The 26,329-nt window shown below is 35.4% G+C and overlaps 1 protein-coding gene across 2 annotated transcripts in view; it reads right to left on the bottom strand.

The window, feature by feature from the left end:
* The window catches only part of LOC140141167 (uncharacterized), a 261,114-nt gene that overhangs the window by 24,263 nt on the left and 210,522 nt on the right, over positions 1-26,329 (bottom strand). The window contains exons 1-2 of one of the 2 annotated variants that reach the window (XM_072162960.1): positions 5,082-5,100; positions 291-645 (exon numbers count right to left, since the gene is read on the bottom strand). In XM_072162960.1, coding sequence (XP_072019061.1) covers positions 291-386 — 96 coding nt within the window. In that variant the 5' untranslated portion in view covers positions 387-645; positions 5,082-5,100. Of the gene's footprint in view, positions 1-290; positions 646-5,081; positions 5,101-26,329 lie in introns of those variants that run through there. The other variant, XM_072162959.1, reaches the window with a different exon arrangement.

Below are 26,329 nucleotides of genomic sequence, written 5' to 3' on the forward strand. Positions count from 1 at the left end.
AATTTCAAAAATGCTCGAATCTTGTTTTAAACCCCACCAAAGTATTCCTCTGGTAATAAGGATTCAGAAAAAGTATAGTTTGACCTACCTGTGACGTACGATTCTTGAGTTTTTATTACTACATGTACATGTATTAGCAAAAAGATATGGGAGTTGGTTCCCTTAGTAATCATATAGGCCCCTAGGGTCCTATCACGGTGATAAAATTCGGATACGATCCCAGTAACCATGGTAACCATAATGGTATTGACATTAATTTTAGGGCTCTCGATTTTAATGTTTAGACATACCTTGACGGTTTCCGTGCGTTTTTTCGCAGGCCCTGGAGCTGATCCAGCACCAGTTGAAGCAGGGCTTGTGCGAGTAGTTGAAGCTTCCTGACCCATGGTAAACGTGTGAAAGTTCCGGCTGATTTCTCCTTGACAAATATCACCTATATATATATCCCGTGTTCAAATATGCCTGTATGGTTTAATGGCTCCAAAACTAACAGTGAGAAATCTGTTCTGAAATATAGTAGTCCGTGGTGTTTTCAGTAGAAGAATACATCATGCACCCGCGATGCCATGTCATATTAAATACGATTCCATCCCGGATTTTCCATGTCTCATACTGTGCCGGTATTGCTCAAGTTCAGATCCAAACCTGTTGAATTATACAGACAAAAATACAGACGGTATGAGTAAGGTAATCGTTGGTGACTTCGATCTTTTACCTGGATTTGTCATCATTTACCTATACCACTGGAATTTCCACACGACAGTACATTGTATTATTTTCAGTGTGTTGTTCTCAATCCCAGCATGCATCGCGCAAATGTGTGTAGAGAGATAGGCAATTATGTAGGAGCTTGTAGCTAGGGTTGTGTGAGGTAGCTGTGGATGGAGTGGGGGAGTGGCGCGCGCGGCGCAGCCAGGATTTTTCTGATGTGGGCGACTTAGGGGGGAGGGGGTTTGAATACAAAATTTGAAACAGGAATTATATTCGGGGAGGGGGCAAGGTAAATTTCGGGGGAGGGGCTCAAAATTGCCTCAAAAAGTATAAATGTTCGTAATTTTGGGTTTTACTGTGGGGAGGGGGTTACTGGGAGAAAGAGTTTGACCCCGTGCGTGGCGCTGCCTACCAAAAAATACTTGCCCCCATAGGCGTAAATCCCGGGGGACCCCCGAATATTTTGACAAAGGGGGATGGTCCATACACCCCCCCCCCCATGTTGACGTCTGGTTTCTGACAAAATTAACCTCATATTTAACCATTTTAGCCTAAAAAGTGTCAATTTTTGTTCTGACCAAACCTGGTTCTGAAACGGGTAGAGGGGGACTCTGCCGGGCCCCCACCTCTGAGCCCGGCCATTAATAAATACTCAGGCAACATTGTTTTCACATCACAGCGCCTAATTGGTCCCGGTAAAATTAGTGCTATTAATTGTGGGATAGCATGATTCCTTTCGATTGGTGCCAAGGGGAGGTCGTCGTTACACTCAATAAACATGAAAAACGTTTACAGTTTTGCTGATTTATTTCCGTACAATGATACTCAGAATACAGAGGTCATGGTGAATCCCAACTGATTCTGGTTGGTAATGTGATGCAGCACTAACTTCGCCAATGTCCCATAGCAATGTACCATATTAAATACGAACAAACATATATTAAAAAATATATTCCAGGCATTCTTTCCATTCATAAACAAACAAACAAACATTCAAATGAAAAAATGTTCCAGCCATTCGTTCCATTCAAAAACAAACAAACATTTAAAAATGTAAAAAATATTCCAGCCATAATTTCCATTCCAGATCAGAATTTGCCTTATTTATGAAAATGAGATGTTTAAATTCTGACTGAGGCTTAATTTTGCGAACAGCTACATGAATGGTGCATCATTAGATTTTCACGGGACATGTAAGTTTGGGTCGGGCAGAATTTAAGTGAGATAGCCAAGATTTTTTTATTCCCAATCTTATGTATAGGGCCTAGCTATAGGCCTACCGTGGGGGATTTTTTTTGCCCCTCCCTCCTTTCGACGTGCCAAGAAATATTTCCTCCCCTAGCTCTTGACGTGCCAAAATTCTTTGCACCCCACCAGCCCCCCCCCCCCCCTCCCTTACCATGTTTACACATGCAAGATTTGGGGAAACGCAAATTAAACCTCAAATAGTGAGCAGGAAATTTTACATACTAGTAATTATTTGAATGTGTTCCTAACTCCAAGTTCCTGCACCTATTTAGGGCATAATAATATAGAAACGGTGCCCAAAACATTGTGCCCCCCCCTCCTCGACCTGACAACAAATCGCTTGTTGCCCCTTGCGACCTGCAAAAAAAAAGATTACCCCCCCTTTAGCCTGTCAAGAAATCTCCCCCTATCAGAATGACGAATGCCTGGACATGCACTGCTGGACAAATAACCTCAAGTAGGCTATACGCTTCTAGAGATGGATTTTCATCAAAAATGTCTTACTAACTGCCGAGAAACAGTACTATGCTCCAATAAACATTTCTGAAACCGATGATAATTATGATGATGTTGATGATGATGATGATGAAGATGGATGATGATGATGATGATGATGATGAAGATGGATGATGATGATGATGACGAAAGTCAAGAAGACGAAAGACGACAATGATCATGATGGTGGTGAAGAGGAGGAGGAGGAGGAGGAGGAGGAGGAGGAGGAGGAGGAATCGGAACTCCATAAGTCGTTGAGCATATTATATAGGCATGATTAAATTCCCACCCGGATACCAACAAATCCCACCTACTTCCAAAGTGACTCAATTAAACTTTTGTCATCAGCCTACGTGTACGACTTGTATTGTTGTACAGCACTAAAAAGTTGTGCTAAGTTTGAATTTTCAATAAAGAGCACTTTATGGGCGGTATACAAACTCAAAATCGACATGCACTTTCGACCAAACCAATGTCTTTTTTTTTTTTTTTTTTTGAACTTCTACAGTTGTACAGGAAAATTAAAAAACAGCAGCTGATTCCACAAAAATACAGCACCATTTTTCCGCCATATGAAACATGATCTTCATCCATGGTGATGATGGCGTTGTCTTTTTTAGGGACATTTCTTGTTAGGATTAAAAAAATATTATCCTGCATTGCCAAATGAAACATAGCCCAATCCTAATCTGGCAATAAAAGTCAAATTTTAATATTTGGCTATGCAAATTGCCATTGACGGCTGCATAAGGCCAAAACATGTAATTTTTCACGTATTCTTACAATTGCAGTCACAAATTAAATTTCACGTGACTGATGAAACCACAATGAGATTGAAAAATCTTACTATTTTATTCAAATTTGTAATAAATAATTGGTTATAAAATAGAACAAAAATTTGTTTCCTAAAAATAGGAGTAGGGGGCTACATATTATACTTTGTACAGCATACGAAAACCTAAATGCATTTATTTCCAAAAATTGGCCAAGTATGGAAATTCGCCTTTTATATGTTATTGCCAGTTTAGTTCCAACTAAAAAAGTAGGATTTAGGTCAAGTAAAAATAAAAATATGTTTCTCGTCCGGGTTTTTAAAAATTAGGAGGATGAGGGGCTTTTTATTTTCTATTTTTTATTGGAAAATGACGCTATAGCCTAAATACCTGTATTTGGCACCATATTTTGGGTATTCGACATACAGATTGATATCTGAGAAAACGGAGGAGGCCCTTTTTATTTTATTGTTTTGAGTGGTAGGCCCCTCTAGTGATCACAAAACTCTTCTGAAATGATGTATTATGTATTTACAAAGCTGTAAAATAAGTTTTAACTTCTGAAACATCTTTTTCAACAAGTTATAACTGAAAGTTTACAAAATAAAAAGAAATTTGAAAAATCTTCAAAAAAGGAGGAGGGCGCGGACGAGAAACATGTATTTTTTTTACTCGGCCTTAGTTAATAGTATGTTTTATCATTTAAAATAGTATGTTTTATTTGGTAAAACAGTATAGGCCTAAAATAGGCATGGGGAGTAGTGAACAACATTTAGCATTGTTATTCGCTTTGCAACTATTTGACCTTTTACATTGTATGATTTTTAAAGGGAGTGTTTCTTTTAAAAATCACACGCTAAAATGACTAAACTTAAAACTAAAGGTCAAAGTTATAGTTAGTTGAAACACGAATAACAATGGATTTATACAGTGACGGTATTGTGAAACAGTCGGAAAACAATTATAGTTTAGCCTGCTGCGGGCTACATGCAGAAAATTACCCCAAATCAATGAACCTTTTAAGGTGGTATCGTACTATACGCCCCTTGATAAATTTGGGACTATTTTTGCATTTTTCTCAAAAAATAATAACACACTGGTAACAAAAGTTACGTATATTATAGGGGCAATGAATCCAGTTACTATATACACATGATACACTGGAATTTCAGTGACCCAAGACAAGCGGTATCTTATTTATGATAAGAAAAGAGGTACCGCTAGAATGTACCTCATTTCTTAACAAATATAATGAACCACTTGTCTTGAAAGTAATTGGATTCCTTACCCCTATAGGCCCTAATATACATAACTTTTGTTACCAGTGTGTAGTTATTTTTTGAGAAAAATGCAAAATTAGTTACAAAATTTATCAGGGGGTGTAGTATCCACCTTAAAACAGTCAGTATCTTGAATTACAAATGACTTCCATTTACAAAGTTAACTCCCTCTATACGTATATTTAAACACGATATGTTTGTATAACGCTAAGTCATCAGCAAATAAGCTACAATAATTATTTTGAAATACTTTCGTGTAAAGAACGGAAAATCACCCCCTCGAAGTAAACTTATACTAGATCTAATGTTATGTGCAGGCCTATATGTAGCTGGGATGAAAAGCCGTCCATCATATGAAAATTTTGACCTTTCGTATTGAAGATAAACATTTTTTCCAGGTTTATGAAGTTTACTTCGAGGATCATAGTGTGTCTGTCTCCTAACATGCCTAATGTGCTCTCAGGTCCCACAACACTATGCAAACGTCGCTATCCAAGCCCTTTTTTGGTTGTTTATAATTTCTCTTCATAATATTCAATATTGCTAAAAAGATGAAACTAATGAGGTAACATACCTTGCTCTCTAGTACTACGCCAACTCACACTGCGTTAATTTCTTATGTCACATATCAAGACGCTTATCATGCTATCATGCTTTTTAATATGAGAGCTTTCCACAACAGCTTTACTCGTCAAGCAATATTGTCAATTTGTCATCGATATGGTTTTGGTGTCTAAATGACATGATGATGATAAAGCATCTCAATCGTTCCTTATATCTTTCGCAATATCACCGGGATTAAAAAACACATAATCTAAAAATGTTTTTATTAATGTCACACATATTTTAATACAGATCTAAACTTACTTATCATGCGATATCGCCCATTCAGTCCATTCATGCATTGGTAGATTCCAAGGATATATAAATACTTGACAAATGATTTTCATGGTGAACTGGCTACCGTCAATAAATGATTACGCAATAATGTACTTCCCCGATTTCATTGATCCCATGCTACTTCGTTCATTCCCCCTCTTGAATTAAAGGATTGGAAGCGTCCATTCTGATAATAGGTAGGGGCTCTAGATATCGGCATTTTCATAGGGTCAATTTGGACTAAACATAGATAGTGAACTGAGGACTTGCCAGTGGTGCGATCGCAGTGATGCGGCGCGGCGACGCAGAGGAAGAGTCTGAAGGGCGGGGGAAGTGCCAGCGGCTGCAAGCTGTAATATGTCTTTTTTACATCTTTCTATTTTCCTAGAATTTGAAACACGCACGCATTTCATTACTCAAGGAAGTCTAAATAGCTCTAAAAGCTCTAAATGATAGAAAAATATTAGCGAGTTCCCACCATACACTGTTGAACAGGTGAAATTCCTTTTCTTCCCAGTCCTGAAACTGAAACTATATATTATTATAAGCTTCTTATCAAGATAATTATGCTAGTAATTGAGTAAAAGCGTTTCTTTCTACATCTGTCTTTGAAACTTGTGAAATAAAAGAAAGCATTTATAGAGATTCTATCTTCAGTAGATAGCATTATTGAGACGGCTCATTATCGTGCGGGGCATTTGTTTAATGAGGGCGTAATGCTCTTATAGTTATGGGTGGAAATATGAAGTAGGCTAACCTTTACCGGTACTTGTTGGTGATCAGTTCACTCTTTGACAAAAAGGCAATCAGGCAAATTTCACAAAATGCTCTTCTTTTTTTTTTTTTTTTTTTAAAGAAAATAATAATAAAATAAAACACACACATAGTTTGACAATGCACATGCAGCAGGAAAAAATGAGCGCACTCGAGTTCTTGACATCAGGTCTTATCTTAAATCAAAACTCAACGCCAGATTTTCTTGTTTTTCCTCTCAGTTTCTTCTCGTGAACAGGTGAAAAGAATTTGATCTAAGAAGAGGACATGGGAAAGTTTCAACTTAATAATCATTAGCAAATTACTCATCATACCGGAATGCTGGGTTTTTATCATGTTTGTTTCGTTTCTTATGTACGATTGTTCTTATAATAATAATAATAATAATAATAATAATAATAATAAGGCGTTTCATATAGCGCCCAATGCCAAAAAGGCCTCTAGGCGCTTTACATAAATACAAAATAAAATCGATACGCAAGGAAAATTTACAAAGATAAATCTTAAAAAGTACAATAAAAGAGTGACCTGCACCCAAAAGTCTTAAGTACACATAAAAAAGCAAAGCAGTTATAATAACAAAGCAGTTATAATAACAATTACACTCCTGGAACTATTTAATGTTTTCCCTGAAGAGACTTTCACAAAGCACAAACATTTTCTAAAAACCTTTGAAAACTTAAGTTTCACTTCGCTTCTTTTTTTTAAAATGGTTTACACGTATTTTGTTATTGAAATGGATATTCTTAGCATGCACTTTTTAGGGTATGGTTGAATGTCCTAGAAAAAATGTTTCAGTTGATTCAGACATTCGGAATTTGCGAGCTTATAAAAGTGGCATAGAAAAGAAAGTTCTTGTACTTCCGGCTCCAAATTATTAATGGTAGGCAGGTCGGTAACAGTGGCGTAGCCAGCCCTTTTTCAGAGGGTAGGCAAAGGGTGGGGGACAAGCCAACTTTTAAGGGGGGGGGGCAAAAGTAAAAAAAGGGCTAAAAACCTTACATATCGGAGCGGCCAGCATCCCACAGGGGGAGGGGGAAAGACTGGGTAAATTTTTCACGGGGGAGCTGCCCCTTTGCCCCCAGTGGTCGGTAAACGTCTGAATAGATTTGTTTGAAGCTGCACTAAAATTTGCAGGCCTTTTTCATTTTCTTCCCTCTTTTCCTTTTCTTCCTTCCCTTTTCCTCTTCTTTCTTTTTTCCCAGTGTCCCTTCCCATTTCTCTTCATCCCCCTTTCTAAGTTTCTGAGTCCCTTCCCCTTTTTTCTTCCCTCTTTTTCTCTCCTTCCTTCCCCTTCCCCCTTTCCCTATTTTTTGCTCTTATTCCCAGTCTTTTTGTGTCGGGGAGGGCAGCTTCCTTCTCCCCCTCCCCATTGGTTACGCCACTGATGGAATAGGCATACCACGACGGACAGACCCCTTTTGTACCCCTGGGCCAACTTACAGGCCTGCAATAGCGCCCTCTCATTTTGCATATAATTATCCACTATTGTACATTTCACGCATGATGGCGTTTCACTTTTCATAATAACAAAACCGGTCTGCAACAAAACTTCGCCATTTGGATTTGCGCACATAATAATAGGGCTGGGCCTACATAATAAACAAATATTAGGCCTCGTATAGGCTCCTCCAGGCCTTGCGAAAACTTCAGGAACACGATATATAGGAAATATTAAGGGGAAAAGCTCGTAAAAAACTGAAAATGGGGATCTGTTTTTAATAATTTAATATAATGCTTGACCACTTCGTCCCATCACGGCCATTTATAAACACAATCAGGTAAACAAAATAGCCTAAGTTCGGGAAAAATTCGGAGAAGCAATACAGTGCACCCAAGAAAAACAAAGAAGTAGTCGACACTGACATATTCATCATTATTTGATTGTCTATGTTAATAAATAAACAACAAATAGGCTATAAATAATAACAATAATAACCTAAACAACGGGCCTTTGAATTGTACTTTGAACTTTTTGCTCAAAGTGCAAAAATTATATTAAAAACTAATAACTAACTATTACTTTAATAGTCCTAAGCAAAAATTTATTTCATTGCACCTCGTGCATTTTTATTAGATAGTCTATACCAAGTTTCTAGAAAAAAGCTAATTCAATCACTCCATGGTTCAAAGTATATCTGTGCGTTTGATGTGCTCCGGAAAATCCGTGAAAAAATTCACGTATCCTATTGGTTTAAAATCCGCAAATAAAATCAATCGATCAATCAATCAAGCGATCTTTCGATCAATCAATCAATCAATCAATCAATCAATTAAGCGATCAATCAAGCGATCTTTCGATCAATCGATCAACAAGCAATCAATAAATCATTCATTCATTCAATCAATCTATCATTTAACAATCAATCAATCAAACAATCAATAAATCAATAAATCATCAATAAATCAATCATCAATTAATCGGTCGATAATATGCATAACTTCTGCGCTATGAGTATCTGTGATTTAACAATGTATTGTAGATTTGTACTGATATTGACCGAGAATAGTTGCTATATTTGGCACTGAAGTAACTTGAACTTGGGTGTTGGGTGTGATCTATCATAAACTGTTGGATCTGTTTACAATGACGAATATATAATTGTTTATTTGCATATCCGGGTCCACTATATAATGGCCCATCGGTCTGCGGACCTTCTGTAGGCCTAGTTGCATAAATTGACCAATATGAAATTTTACCCAAAATAGAACTATTAAAGAGAAATTTCAGTGGCGGTAGAAGCATTAAAGTCAAGGGACGTGTATATTTTTTCTGGTTTTACTGTAGGGGGGTCACACTATTTTGTAATCAATGCTTTATCTCCTTGGTTTAAAGCTTTTCTGAAAGTGCTTACAAAACTAAACTCATAGCAATTTAAATGGTGAAAATCGGTCAAAGCGTTTTTAAGTTATTACAGTTTTAAGATTCCCAAAAATGCCGATTTTCAGCCCAAATCGGTGAAAAACACCCAAATTTAACGAAGTGGCAACTTTGATATAGAATAAAAACTTAAATGAGTTTCAAAGATCCAAATTCAGTATAATTATACTGTATCCATTAATATTAAAGAATTAAAATAATAACAGGCATGATATATTATGCAGTTTCTGAAATAAAAGACCTGGAAAATGGGCAAAATGGCAAAAATCAAGGACCGTCGAAAAGTAGCATGCCATAGAGATATTCCCCAAAGAAAACACACACGTTTTTAGAGGCAAATAAAAAAAAAACCACAATATTCAATTTGTTATAACTTCGGAACGGTTTATCATAGAAAAAAGAAAGTTATATCCAAAGAAAGCATTTTTATTCAATATCTAGAAATACCACCTAAGAAATTGATTGCATACTTTCCTCATTGTAGGGTAACTTGATTTTCCAAATGACCAAAATGAAAATTTCAATTTTGGTAGGATTTTCCCATAGAAAACACACACGTTTTTATAGGAAATCAACCAAAAAAGGTACCATTTTGAATTTGTTATAACTTTTGAGCCATTTATTGTAGAAAAGAGAAAGTTATATCCCAGGAAAGCAATTGTATTCAATATTAAGAAAAAGCATGCAAGAAATTCATTGCATATGTTCCTCACTGTAGGGTAACTTGATTTCCCAACAACTAAACTAGAATTTTTTCTGCGGATATGACATTTCACCAAACAAAACACAACAGAAGCAAAAATGCGTCAAATTTGTGTCGTCACAGCACAGAAATTTGACTCAGAGCCCAAAAGTGCTGATTTTGAATTGATCAGAATTACTGATTTTATTCATTCTAAAAGACTCTTCTTTCCTATTTCAACTCACCAATGTACAAACATGATAAATCTTGATTTTTACAGTCATGGAACGTTTTGAAATGTATTTTTTCTGCAATGGCATTTGACGCAATTTTTGCTTTATTTTTTCTTCTGTTATGATTTTAGGGGGGGGGGCGTCCCTTGCAAAAATAACGATGGGTGCCCCCCCCCCCCTTGGGGCCTACGAATTATAGAAATTACCACCAGTAAATTAACCAAATTAATGTCATCCATCCAAAAGTGAGAAAAGTCTTACCCCCCCCCCTGGTGGGATGCTGGCCGCCTTGATATTTACGACGGCAACACCCCCCCACCCCATTGGAGGCACCCCCCTCTAAAGAGTTCTGGTTACGCCACACTGCAAACCACTGACTGCTTTTACCATTTTGACCCGGACACCACTACATCCTCCGATTATGTAGGCCTATAGGTAATTTAACACAAACAACTTCCAGCACATATCCGATGTAGGCCTAATGTAAAAAGTGCTCAAGTTGTGAGATTATGCGCCCAATGTGTTATTCCAGAAAATAAGACAAGTGCACACCTCCTGTAGAGGAGTTACTTTTCAATAAAAGAAGTGTCTTGATTTCCAAGTTTGCTTTCTGAAAACGACCGGAATTCCAGTTGCCAATGTTATAAAGTCTGCACAAAAAGTAACTCAGCTGTTATATATACGCCTATAGATTCAGAACTAATAATTGTTTTCACAATATTTCAACATAAAAAGAAGGATGATTTATTTACGCGCATTTTGATACCCCATGTGTCCCATTTTGTTCAATATTGACAATACAGCAGTGTTTTGAAAGAAAAATACCCCAATTTAAAAGTTGCAGTTATTTGTATTGATTTGAAGTAAGCGCGAAGCTAATGGCGGGCTTTACGTGTTTACAGTGCTGGCATTTAATATAACCATTGATCGCTGTAAACTGCAACTTTTAAATTCGGGTATTTTGCTGTAAAGGGATGTGTTGTTAATATTGAACGACATTTGACGAATGGGGTATCAAAATGCGTGTAAATAAGTCATCCTTCCTTCTATGTTGAAATATTGTGAAAACAATTATTTGTTCTGAATCTATAGGCGTATTTATAACAGCTGAGTTACTTTTTGTGCAGACTTTACTTGAAAAAGCTTGGAAATACGGTAACTATTTTCTGGAATGGCCAAATGAACCTCCCGGCGAATACACATGCAATTACAAGCAAATACCCAATTTGGGCTCTAAATAAGCGCACACCACCATACAGAGGAATAGAGGAGTAATTTTTTATTAAAAGAAATGTCTGGATTTCCAAGTTTGCTATCAAAAAACTACTAGAATTCCAGTTGCCAAATTATGTAACTTGCAATAACGTTTTCCAGAGTATATGGTCGAATCCAACCAAAAGTGTCCACGGGCCAAAAATAAAAGTCCGAAATAAAAATGTCTCCACAATTTTTTCCTTTTGCCCATTGATTGATGACATATTGGCCTTATAGGAACCAAAAGTGCCATTACTAATCTTGAAAAATAAATCCAGGACGTGTGATAGTAAATGTGATATCAAAACCCAATGTTACCTACGAATACCACTAGGATGCTTTCACAATCGCAATACTAATCAACCTAAAACAAATGGAATATTCCCATTAACGCTTTTTTCGTGTAATGTAGACCACAGGGTGTCAGGAAAATGCTAGCTCAACCAGAAAATATTTGTTTTATTTTTATAACGCGATCAATATGATCTTAGTCAATTTATGCTAGTTTATTTTTGAAAATGAAGTTTAGGTCAGTATCTGTATTTTATTTATCAAATGAGTATGAATCAATTTACACATTGTATAAGAACGAGTAGGATATATGTTTTCAAGAATACTAGGAATTATACGCATACACCTAACGCTTTATGCAATGAAAAGGTGAAGAAACCCGGGTATTCGTAGGTAACATGAGCGATTTAACAATATCTATATTGAGTTTAGAGGTTTAAATTTTGATATTATGGTAATGAATTAATAAAATGGTAGTTTTTAAATCTCTTTCAGATGGTACGTCCAAATGAATAAATGCTATTACCTTAAATCAAAATTTTTTGATGCTTTTAGCAAGATTTTGACCACTTCATTTTGATATACAAGTAGTTAATCAGCAATTTTACATAATAAATAATTGTTGGATGAATCCGTATATGGGTAATAATAGTGTCCTGGGGTACCGCTTAAAGTTTTTGACAATTAATTTCCATTGGTAGGGACACTTCATTACACATGTCATGTATTATGCTGTATTCGTAAGTAACATTTCAGTATTTGTAGGTAAGAATTAGACTTTTGGTGGATATCGCAATCAAAACTTCATTTTATAAAGCACTTTGAATATATTATTTTCTTTATGTGCGTTATTGATACTTTAGACCCTATCATGTATTAATAATGTCGGTTCACAGCGGTTGAAAGAGGATTGAAGTAAGAAACAAAGGCACTAAAGTGACTTTAATTTGCTTAATTGCACACAAATCGCTTAAAACCGTTATTGCAGACTTGTGAAGTCCATCTTGGAGTCACTTACGTCTTGTGGCCTTTCGTTAGAGGGCAACTACAATTACCAGGGTCCATCATCACTGTGTTGTCTAGATCATGAGACAATGAGAACAGTCGTTTTTCCATGGTATTCGTAGGTAACCTTAGCGAAAACGTCAAAAGTTACCTTCGAATAAATCAATTTGGACACAAATTACTCAGAAACCAGAAGGTCGGTAAACATTTAAAATGAAGCACACATGACAGTTGACAAATCCAAGTATTTATCCCTTCTAATCTTCTTTAAATCTGATTTTTCTTTCAAATGAGCAGACCGTCGTCTATTTCAGTACATATTTTTCAACAATTAAGCCGTATTCACTTTTGCATGGTGGGCATGTATGTGAATTCGCAACTTTCATTGACATATGATTTGATAGCAAACATACAGGCCTTCGTTATGTACCAATATGGACATTGGCATGAATGGCGGTGTTTCACAATACTGTCATGGTGTCAAATTGTATTCGTAGGTAACATTCGGTTACCGAAATTTACCTACGAATACTTGCTTTTATTGTTGACATCTCAGAAATATTTAAACGCAGGCTATTGAAACTTGGTAGATATAAAGAGTGTATTACCCTGCACCTATTGCTTAACTATTGTTTACTATTCTCTCACTTTGTGGAAATGACACAGCTTTTAACATGTATTCGGAGGTAATGCATATTTTTTACCAAACCTACCTTTGTGCCATTTAGAATTTCTGGCAGCTAAACACAATAATAAAGATGTTCGATTGCAATGCATTTCACTATTGGACATATCAAAGCTTGTATCAATTGCGCATTTATTAGTGATTTCCATTTTTTAAAGATATACCTAGTGCTATGAAAAATTGTATTCGTAGGTAATGTAAAAAATACCACTCAAAAAATTATCACAAAAATTTCATAATTATGTACAAATATGTAAAAAATTGAACAGGCAATCTTTGAATACACACCTTTCAGGAAATCAATCTAGATTCAATCCAATGACTTCTTTTCATAACTGATTTAGATGTTTTTAAAAATACTTTAAGAAATATTTTGAAAAAATGGGTAAAAATAGCATGTTTTGGGGTCTCTGTGTCTAAGTTTTTCACAGAAGGGGGTCTTATTATATATGGCGCGAAGCGTATGATCAAGGCGAATAAACACAATACAAAAACGAATGCCAATTGATTAATACTTTTAAGTTATTGCCCTGAACATGCCGTGTACACTTTTGGTTGGATTCGACCATATATGGCACATTTATGGGCATTTTTGAAGAACTATGTCACGCACGTGACGTCTCCTTATTTCAAATATAAAAGAGGGAGAGACCAAACAAGATTTATCTGAGAGGGAAAGGGAAAAAGGGAAGGAAAGAAAGAGAGAAAAAGATAAGACCTATAAAGAGAAAAAAGAAACATCTTATTTTACGCCCCATTTCAAATCCTGAATCCGCCCTATCATTGTGTGTTTCAAACCACATTCGTTAATCGTCATCAGATCCGCGTGAACATACACGTGGTCAATTGTTATTGATGATGGTTGCGACAAAAATAGAATATGTTATATAGACTAATCATCATTATCATTCAATTCAAGTTGGCGTCATCCTCAGTCCAGATGCGTAACTTTCGTAATCAAGGGGTACCCAAGTGGCGAAGCTTCTCGCTGTGGAATATCTTGCCAAGTTGCCCTTCTTGTTCCACCCCTGTGGAATTCTGACAGCCGTAATATTTTAGCTTTTAGGTCTTTTGGAACATTTTTTCCCACTATCCTCAAGTCACGTCACCTTGCCTCCTTCCCCTGAAAAAATGCTACGCCACTATAGGACCCAGGTGTTTACATTTACAGCCTGTCTCAAAAAAAGCAAAAAATGTTGTGCAAGTGAAAAGCGCCCTCTTTGGCAATTAGAATATACCGTTGTGACATGATGCTTACATCAACGTCAAGGGCGTACCCTTAGCTCTCAAATGCCGTTTGTTCTGTTCAATTTGCTTGTTTTAATCTCGAGATATGTTTAGTTGACAACGAAAGGGTAAAATCACAATTGTGCCACTTTTGTGCCTCTTTTTTGTAAGAAAGAGGGCTGTACATGTAAATCAATGAATAGCATCAAGTTTATACCGAGGACACGGTGGCTCAGTGGTTACGGCCTTGGACTCATAATCTTAGAACTTGCTCGACGTGCGTGAGTTCGAGGCCCCGTCCCACCACCGTGTTGCGCCCTTGGGCAAGGCGCTTTGCCTCGCTTGCCTCACCCCACCCAGGTGCAATGGGAAGCTGTTAGGGGTAGTCACAGTCGTCGTACTGATGAACCCTGCGCCGTTTGTAGGCTGCAAACGTGGTTCCGACATATTCTAATGACGGCGGAATAAATGTAAAGCGCTTTGAGGCTGTTTACGGCATAAAGCGCTATGATAAATATCTACATTTTTTACCAAGAGTTCCTTTGTGAAATCAAAAGAAAAATTGTTTTTACCGCATTTTAATAATAAAATGCTAGAAAAAAGACCGGGTCATCGTGAGTTAATAATTTTAACAAAAAGGGTCTAAATAATGACTGGCGCACACGCGTCATGAATTTTTAAAGTGTATTGCCCCCGGGAACCATAATGTATTGATAAAGAACAATGATAAATGGGAAAGAAAAGTATTTTATTGGTTTTTTTTTGTCCAAATGTTTTGATTAAGGTGAAGAACACGTTTGTAACGTTTTATAGGTTAATGTAAAATATTTTTGGCAAACATTTTTGTAAAAATATTTTGTCATAGGCTTGAAATAATAACCATTTGCTGGAACATTTTACAGCAGGTTTTCAAAATATACCTTTAAAAGCCCTTTTATAACCCGACGTATAAACGTTTTTTGTAAAACATTTGCTGGGTATGTATATACGGGTATGTATATATAATACAGGAATTCAACCCTGCATGCAAAATGAATAATTATATAAATATTATTATTATAATCACGATTTTATGATTTTGATTCAATTTTTTCATTCCATCAGCTCTTGCTTTACAGGTGTTTAAAATTGCACAACTTTCTATTTTTTTCTATACCACTGAAAATTTCATAATTCATATTAAAAACCACGAGTTATTGAATTAGCTCCAAAAATGTGCTAAAAAATTCCATCGATCGCTCATCAATCATTTTATTCATCTCGATTGCAACATCAGCACTGTAATTTCATTTAAGAGAGAAAATATGTATGTTATTTTGTTCCATTTAATAAAAGTCATAATTCACTTCATCGTTCACCACAACTCATCAATTAATATGCATATTTCTATTTATATACAATACATATTCATATGGAATATTCTGAATACAACATTTACTTACACTTTCTCGTTGAATTACTACACACTGACCATTTTTTTCAAATACAATTCCAACACCATTATTTTATATAAAAAATTTCTTTAAAAAATGCAAAGAATACGACTAGCGCATTTTTACATATGCATCGCTCTGTATTATTTCACATTGGACTATTCTAAACAAGAAATGTCTTTTAAAATGACAACTCCATGTTTCATAATTTTACATTGACAAGTACTTGGAATGCTGGAAAAATAAGTGCGCATCCCTTTTCACTGGCCCATTCCTATGAAAAATATCAAATCAGCCAAATTAATGAAACACTTTCGAGAAAAAAATAACTTGAACAAGTTACATCTTATGATTAACTCTCATGAAAGGCCTTAAAATAATTTCCATCATTTTCTTTCATCAGTTTTTTGTTCTAGCGCACGTATGTTCTAAGGTAATATTATATTATTATCTCTATTATCATTATACCATTTATTGTTGTTATTATTAACATTAATAATTATAAGCACTAGGGGAGGGTAAAATGAAGGAAGGAACCTTTTGGCAAACCGAAGGGGGGGAAGTATTTTTTGGCAGGGCAAAAGGGGATGGGTGGGGGACATTTTTGGCACACATTTACGTGGCAACTTTTATTTATTTATTTATTTATTTATTTATTTATTTATTTATTTATTTATTTATTTATTTATTGTGCAAATAAACGTGCTTTGGACAATAGTTTAGGTATCAAGAATAATGGAATCAGGTCACTGTGTTACAAATTCACAAACCATATCCTTTGAAAATGTTTACACTCGACAATCTTTTGTCATCGACAATATATTCCATTAACATTTTAATACTTGTGTAACTTTACTCAACCAGAAAAATTACATCTTTTTTTTATTTATTAAACTCTGCATTCTTTTGACTAAGATCTGCACGTGCATAAATTCATTACCATTGCTTAATAATTGTGCAAATTTAGTCAACCCGCAAAAATGACATCTTTTTGATTTATTACCTTTGATCAGGTAAACTTTGGAATTCATTGTCAAAATTATTGTACAAAACTAGCTACAGACTGGAGCTGTGCGGTTTTTTAATCGTACGCCATAATAAGCCTTGCTTTATCATAGTAATAATTTACAATAATATTGCCAATGTTTACTGTCAACTTATTAGTCATTATTTACTTATGATAATATATTTATAGTTATGATATAAATATGTAATACAACACGCGTGAGCATATTGACTAATTTGTGTCATCTAGACAGGTGCAACTGTTGGGAAATCCCCATATTGCTAATGAGAGCTCTTGAGACCGTAGTCCGTGATTGTGAACTTGTAATGCATTAATCAAGTACTTTCCCCCACCTCCACCACTGCATATGATATGTGAGGAAACTCATTTGTCACTATTTACTAAAGATAATATATTTATAGATATATTTATACATAAGGCCGTATAAAATTAATGTTTTGGTTCTAGTCCCCTCCCTCCTCAATTTCTGGGATTTGTCAGATTTTTTTTTTTTTAGATTTTTCAATTATTTTAGACTTTGGAATGATTGATGAATTTTTCATACATATAAATAAGTTTATTAGAGAACAGGGACCACTTCCAAGTCTTTTTGTGGTACTCTAGGGGGTTTATCCCTCAGAATCTCACATTTGAAAAAAAAAAAAAGCTGCCTCATCGTTTCCTCGAGCACTGTTGGAAAAGATCGAAAACTACAGACAATGCTGATTTTACACTGAAAAAAAAAAAAACACCTCCCTCCCTCATCAATTCATGAAAATCCTCTGGACGAGAACCAAAATATTAATTTTATACGGCCTAACACAATATGTACGCGTGAGCATATTGACTAATTTGTGGCATCTAGACAGGTGCAACTGATGGGAAATCCCCATATTGTTAATGAGAGCTCTTCATACCGTAGTCCGTGATTGTGCATGAACTTGTAATGCAAGCCCCACGTCCCCACCCCACCATTGCATATGATATGTGGGGAAATGGGTTCCTGGGCATGCAATAGTCCGAAGGGCAATGGATTCAAAAACCAAGTTAGTTATAAACCCTAATCCTTACCCTAACCCTTCACACTAACCTATAATCTAAGCCCTAATCATAACTCTAAACATAATCCACTCTAATTCTAACTCTGACCCAAAACCTAAACTAACTATATCCTTATAACACTAACCCTAATCCTAACCCTCTAATTCTAACTCTGACCCAAAACCTAACCTAACCATATCCCTATAACACTAACCCTAACCCTAAACATAATCCACTCTAATTCTAACTTTGACCAAAACCTAACCTAACCATATCCCTATAACACTAACCCTAACCCAAACATAATCCACTCTAATTCTAACTCTGACCAAAACCTAACCTAATCATATCCCTATAACACTAACCCTAATCCTAAACATAATCCACTCTAATTCTAACTATGACCAAAACCTAACTAACCATATCCCTATAACACTAACCCTAACCCTAAACATAATCCACTCTAATTCTAACTATGACCAAAACCTAACCTAACCATATCCCTATAACACTAACCCTAACCCTAAACATAATCCACTCTAATTCTAACTCTGAACAAAACCTAACTAACCATATCCCTATAACACTAACCCTAACCCTAAACATAATCCACTCTAATTCTAACTCTGACCCAAAACCTAACTAACCATATCCCTATAACACTAACCCTAACCCTAAACATAATCCACTCTAATTCTAACTCTGACCAAAACCTAACCTAACCATATCCCTATCACTAACCCTAATCCTAACCCTAAACATAATCCACTCTAATTCTAACTATGACCAAAACCTAACTAACCATATCCCTATAACACTAACCCTAACCCTAAACATAATCCACTCTAATTCTAACTATGACCAAAACCTAACTAACCATATCCCTATAACACTAACCCTAACCCTAAACATAATCCACTCTAATTCTAAATCTGACCAAAACCTAACCTAACCATATCCCTATAACACTAACCCTAACCCTAACCCTAAACATAATCCACTCTAATTCTAACTCTGAACAAAACCTAACTAACCATATCCCTATAACACTAACCCTAACCCTAAACATAATCCACTCTAATTCTAACTCTGACCCAAAACCTAACTAACCATATCCCTATAACACTAACCCTAACCCTAAACATAATCCACTCTAATTCTAACTCTGACCAAAACCTAACCTAACCATATCCCTATCACTAACCCTAGTCCTAACCCTAAAAATCCACTCTAATTCTAACTCTGACCCAAAACCTAACTAACCATATCCCTATAACACTAACCCTAATCCTAAACATAATCCACTCTAATTCTATCTCTGACCAAAACCTAACTAACCATATCCCTATAACACTAACCCTAACCCTAAACATAATCCACTCTAATTCTATCTCTGAACAAAACCTAACTAACCATATCCCTATAACACTAACCCTAACCCTAAACATAATCCACTCTAATTCTAACTATGACCAAAACCTAACTAACCATATCCCTATAACACTAACCCTAACCCTAAACATAATCCACTCTAATTCTAACTCTGACCCAAAACCTAACTAACCATATCCCTATAACACTAACCCTAACCCTAAACATAATCCACTCTAATTCTAACTCTGAACAAAACCTAACTAACCATATCCCTATAACACTAACCCTAACCCTAAACATAATCCACTCTAATTCTAACTCTGAACAAAACCTAACTAACCATATCCCTATAACACTAACCCTAACCCTAAACATAATCCACTCTAATTCTAACTCTGACCCAAAACCTAACTAACCATATCCCTATAACACTAACCCTAACCCTAAACATAATCCGCTCTAATTCTATCTCTGAACAAAACCTAACTAACCATATCCCTATAACACTAACCCTAACCCTAAACATAATCCACTCTAATTCTAAGTCTGACCCAAAACCTAACTAACCATATCCCTATAACACTAACCCTAACCCTAAACATAATCCACTCTAATTCTAACTCTGAACGAAACCTAACCTAACCATATCCTTATAACATTAACCCTAGTCCTAACCCTAAACATAATCCACTCTAATTCTAACTCTGAACAAAACCTAACTAACCATATCCCTATAACACTAACCCTAACCCTAAACATAATCCACTCTAATTCTATCTCTGACCAAAACCTAACTAACCATATCCCTATAACACTACTCCTAACCCTAATCCTAAACATAATCCACTCTAATTCTAACTATGACCAAAACCTAACCTAACCACATCCCTACCTCTAACCTTAATGCTAACCCTAATCGTTACCTTAGCCTTAACCTTATATAGCCTAAATTGGATAGTGCATATAACTCGTGATTACACTGCATTACTAGTATATTGAATAACATCAGACTGGGAAATCCCCATATATGAAGAGTACCCCCAGATCATCACACGTGTCACCTGGAATTTTTATCTGATTGTTTATGATTATTTTGCTGTTCTATATATATTTCCTGGTTCATTTAAATCTATGAAAACCATCAATTTATTTAATCATTTTGTGAACCCCATCAAGCAAATGAGGACAACAAAAGCTGTCAACAAAGCTATTTGGGAATTTCTAATAATGTCATATTTCCTTTGTACTGGACAACGATAAAATTGATTGTCGTACCCTATACAGTTAGTTCTTGATATTTTTGATAAAAGACACAATAACTGTCATCGGTGACCCAATTACAAGAAATATACTATTAACTATCTTCAAAAGATTACAAATACTTTTTATTTCAATGAAAAAAATTGCTATCTTCAGTAGATAGCAATTCCAATCTTCTGAAATGAACCATGTAATGTTTTTCATAGAACAAATATACTATTGACTATCTTCAGTAGTATTAACTATCGTCAGAAGATTACAAATACTTTTTATTTCAATGAACAAAAATTACTATCTTCAGTAGATAGCAATTCCAATCTTCTGAAATGATAATGTTTTCATAAAAAGGGGTTAAGGGGAACGTAACCGATATTTCATACTGACTAAATCGAATATTTTACGACGAATGAATATTTATCAGATGTCGACATCGATAGCTGCAAATGGGCGATTCTTAATTTAAGGGGGTACTACAACCCTGGCCAATTTTGTGCCTATTTTTGCATTTTTCTCAAAAATTATAGCGCATTGGTGACAAGTAATATATGTATATTATAGGGGCAAGGACTACAACTAATGCACTGAAAATTCAGCAACTCAAGGCAAGTAGTTATTGATTTATTGATCAAATATTTGTTTTCCTCATTTTTGACTGTAACTCCACAACTGTTGTCTGTGCTGAAATAAAATTTCCAGTGCAGTAGTTGTAGTCCTTGCCCCTATAATATACATATCTTACTTGTCACCAATGCGCTATAATTTTTAAGAAAAAAATAGGCTACAGGGGTGTAGTACCCCCCCTTAAGCAAAGGCCAATTGCCTCTGGCTGGGGACGATTAGGAAATATCCCCCCTCTTCCTGGCTCGGAGCCTGTACGGACTGAATTTAAGTTGTACTGCTGTGCCTCTAAATCAAAGCAGTGTCCAAAGTAACGAAGCCTCAACCTCCTCAAATTAAATGCGAACAATCTTACTGTTATTTTTAATTTTTCAACACCCCCCAAAAGACAAAAATATTGCCCACACTATAATAATTTATTAAAGAGCACATCGATCTCCCACGAATTATCGGCACGTCAACGTCAACATTTAAAATATTATTTGCTATATTAAAAATACACATGTATGCTTGTTGCTATGAAGTAAGCTGAAGTAGCTAACTTTTTTACCTTAAATTTATTAATGTGAACAAAGAATGTTTGCTCACAAAATTATGTTGAAAAGAAGTATGCTAGGACTATGATATATATTACCCTCTCCTTCACACAAGTTTCGACTGGGGACGACAAGTTTGGCCCCATTTTCTTTAATAATTCATAAAATTCAGAATTGTATATTTTCAATAATATTTGGAGTCAGCATGTAAAATGTGTTAAAATGAGTACAAACAAGCCCAGTATATTGGTTTAGTGGTTCTTAAGATAACTCTTGATATTTTGATCTTTTTGTATCAAAGTCCAGTTTTGAGATATTTTTTCAAAATATCTCTAAACTGGACTTTGTTATAAAAAGAAGAAACTTTCGACCCACGCTAATAATTTCTTAAAGAGCTAACTCATCGATCTCCCACGAATTACCGCATTGCCAACACTTACTTTGCTTCATCAGTATTATATAAGCAATTAGTGTGTATATTTTAGTATACTCAAATATACACACTTGCTTATATAATTCGGATGAAGTAGGCCTAGATGCTATTTTTAAAACACGAAATTTGATATTTTCTCCTCGAAAAGGTGCAAATATATAGCTATTTTCCCTTAAAATTGTTAAATGCTATTACCCTCTCCATGGGTGTTGACTGCAAACGACAACTTCCAAATTTTCCTTACCAATTGACCTTTTCGGTAAATACCATAAGCCTTTGCGAGTACACTTGAGAATTCGTCATTTGACGTCACGCCGATCTGCGCCGATGCGCACATCGTTCATCGTCGGCGTGTCGTCAAATGACGAGTCCTTAGGTGTGTCGCAAAGGCTTATGGGATTTACCGAAAAGGTCAATTCAGAAATGTATATTTTCATGACCATATTTGGAATCAGCATGAAATATGCATTAATATGAGTACAAACAAGCCTAGTATTAGTTCAGTGGTTATTGAGATAGCTCTTGATATTTGAGAAAATATCAAGAGCTAAGACTTTTTCGTTGAAGTCTATATGACCAGCACGCATGCAACGCAGAAATGAATGGTACAGCCTGTCTCAAAAAAAAATTGTGCAAGTAAAAAGCGCCCTCTGTGGGCAATTAGAAAATACCGTTGTGACATAATGCTTACATCGACGTCAAGGGCATAGTCTTAGCTCTCAAATGCCGTTTAGTCTGTTCAATTTGCTTGTTTTAATCTCGAGATATGCTTACTTAACAACGAAAGGGTAAAATCACAATTGTGCCACTTTTACTAGGGAAGAGGGCTGTACATGTAAATCAATGATAGCATCAAGTTGATCAAAAGTTCCTTCGTGAAATCAAAAGAATGCATCAATTACACAACAATACAAAATTGTTTTTAATGTTTCATCATGATAAAAGTATAATGATTCTCTTTTTCCTCTTACAACAAATTAAACGATAAATAAATATTTCACATTCTGTTGTAAAATTAAATACATGTGCATGTCAATGATTTTATCATGGTAAATACTCTTCTTTTTGTCATTAAAGACATGTTAAAAGACAAACAAATATTACACACTTATGGGTTAATGAACTTTGACCAGTTCATGAAATTTGACAAATTAATGAAATTAGACAAAATAATGCACGCGGCTGGTGTTGATGCGTCTAATGCACGAGCCCCGATGCTAATGCACGGTATTGCAAGTGTTATGTATAATTTACATGTACAGCCCTATTCCCTAGTAAAAGTGGCACAATTGTGATTTTATCCTTTCGTTCTTAACTAAACATATCTCGAGATTAAAAAGAGCAAGTTGAACAGAACAAACGGTATTTGAGAGCTAAGACTGTGCCCTTGACGACGTTGATGTAAGCATCATGTCACAACGGTATTTTCTAATCGCCAAAGAGGGCGTTTTTCACTTGCACAATTTTTTTTGAGACAGGCTGTATAGTATTTTTTATGCAAATAATTTTTCAAAATCATTAATAATGAGCAAGTATGATTACACATCGCTACCTTTATATCCATAATACATTGGCTTATTTAAGAATTAACCGTTCAAATTCGCACGCCATAAATATTAAAACTAAATAAACCGAAAGCAATCCTCACATGCCATGAAATTCTAAAATTAGATCAAACTCACTTAATGAAATCCTCCACAAAATCGATATAACTGCAAAAAAGTGGGCGAATAAATATCAAGACAGAAACAGTATCTTCTGACTTCTCCACGAATGGCTGAAAACAAGTTTTCCCCCAAAATATTACCGCTGAGCAAACGATAGGATGTTTGTACAGGTTGTCCCAAAAAGACACTCGAGATATGGCACAAAAATTATTTGTTCAAAATGTTGTTCGACCCAAACAGATCAATTTCAGATCACTTTTATAACTAGAATTACCCGATTCGTAATGGCCCCCATAAAGGTGTGTAAATAACAAAGGTTTGTAAACACAAAATAATATGCAATATGCAATAAGCTCATTAATATTCAGAAATATGCAAATAACATGACACAAAACTATACAGCACATCAGGCCACCATATCTAATCCCCATACCGAGTTTGAAGTTGATTAGCGATTAAGCTGCGGAGTGAATTAATGAAAATGTAACCAAAATATGCAAATCAACTCATTAATATTCATAAATATGCAAATAACACGAAGCATAACTAACACTTCAGACCACCATATCCAATCCATGTACCAAGTTTTAAGTTGATCGGTTATTGTGTTTAAGCTGCAGAAAATAAGCTCATTAATATTGATAAATATTCAAATAAAAGACACAAAACTATACAGCAAATCAGGCCACCATATAATATCACCATGTTAAGTTTGATATAATATTGATGGTTGAGCATGATACCATAACATATCGGATGAGTCATAAAATATCGGACGAGCCAACGGCGAGTTCGATATTTGTATGACGAATCCGATATGTTATGGTATCATGCGAAATAAGCCATCCAATATTATCATTATTAGGTTTTCTTAACTCCTAATAACCCTGAAAACATAATAATGAAGTTGATCGGTTATAGCGTTTGAGCTGCACAGTGGATTAATGAATTTGCTTCCACTGGGACAGCCACACAAACAACCAGGCAGGCTGACAGGTAACCATCTAACATAAATATTTTGTCAACACTGAAAATAACATTATGTTAGAATACTTTGCAGCATGTTTTCAAAATTGTTTTTAAATGCCGATTAGACGTTTTTACTATATAGCCCGACACAATCGTGCGACATTTAACCATCGAACTCACTATTCGTTTTGATGGTCAGGTTGACAACCAATGGCTGGAAACCCAAGAAGGCTCTTTTCCAGCTTATTTTCATTGGAATTTATTTGAGGGTGGGATATAACTATAAGGTATCATTTCTTTGATTAATTTGAGTTAAGGGCTCGGATAGCGACGTTTCCATGTAGTTTTTGTGATACCCGAGAGCACATGAGACACACCAACTTACATTTTAAATACGAGAATATATCAATTTTTTTTTTAAATTCGCGATATTATACGAATTTTATGGTAAATTATTATAATTGATATTTTTGAAATTGAACAGTCCTCGAGGGTAAATTGAATAAATCTAATGATTATGTGCTATTAAATGTCAAAAAATCAATTTTTAATAATTTGCCATAAAATTTGTATTGTATTGCAAAATTATTTTATATCAGAAGAACAATCCTCGTGTTCATAATGCAATTTTGTGTGTCTGATGTGCTCTCAGATCCCACAAAAGTAGGCCTACTGTGCAAAGGTAGGTGACCGACCCCTTTTAAACTAACATAAATCTAAAATCACCCTCGCACCATTAAATTGTCAAATCATTATCAAAGCTCTCAGAATTGTCACACTAATGAAATCCTCCTCCAAATTGCTAAAATCAGTGGGTGCATTTGTTTATGTTCAAGAGATACTTGCCGGATTTAGTTCTATATTAAGCTACTAACTTTAAGGTGGGTGGTCAGATATTTTAATATTCTGTTTTCTATTAATACATTGCGGCCTTACCATTAAAACACTAAAATAAAATTCTAATTTTGAGTAGTGTTGCTCGAGCGGTTTTGATATGAGAAGCAACAAGAACTATCTTTAAAAAAGACAACACCACAGGTGAATATCATGTTTCATAATAGAGGTAATCCGTGTTCTATTAAAGCTGCATATCCTATCAGCGACTGTACGACTGCTATACCGTGTTTAGGATTTTCAAAAGAAGTACCTGCATGTGCAACAATGACTGTTTCAAAATAGCCCGCCAAAGTCATGCAAGTAAGTCCGAGGTCGTGCATTGAATTGGTTTGAATGATGAATACTACGGGAACCAGCGCCTTTTGTTTAGAAGTCACACATGAGTAACGTGGACATCATACTGCAGTTACTGTCCGTTTTCCTATACACAATACACAGTGTTCTCACCATTGACGCGCGACCTTTACAAATAGTGTATGTTAGAAGTATATTGCATTTGCCTAGTTAACATCACTGTGTGAAAAATAACCGGCCAATATTTAAACTATTCTCCAAACTTCTAGCAAATATATTTCTCTAACATGACCTAAAATTACAGCTAGGTTAGATGTTCAGAAATAGTCGCACTTTCGTAGAATATGAGTGAGGGCAAAGCATAGCTAGCTCATAGCTAGCCA

This window comes from Amphiura filiformis, chromosome 19 (assembly GCF_039555335.1).
Source record: "Amphiura filiformis chromosome 19, Afil_fr2py, whole genome shotgun sequence".
NCBI lineage: Eukaryota > Metazoa > Echinodermata > Ophiuroidea > Amphilepidida > Amphiuridae > Amphiura > Amphiura filiformis.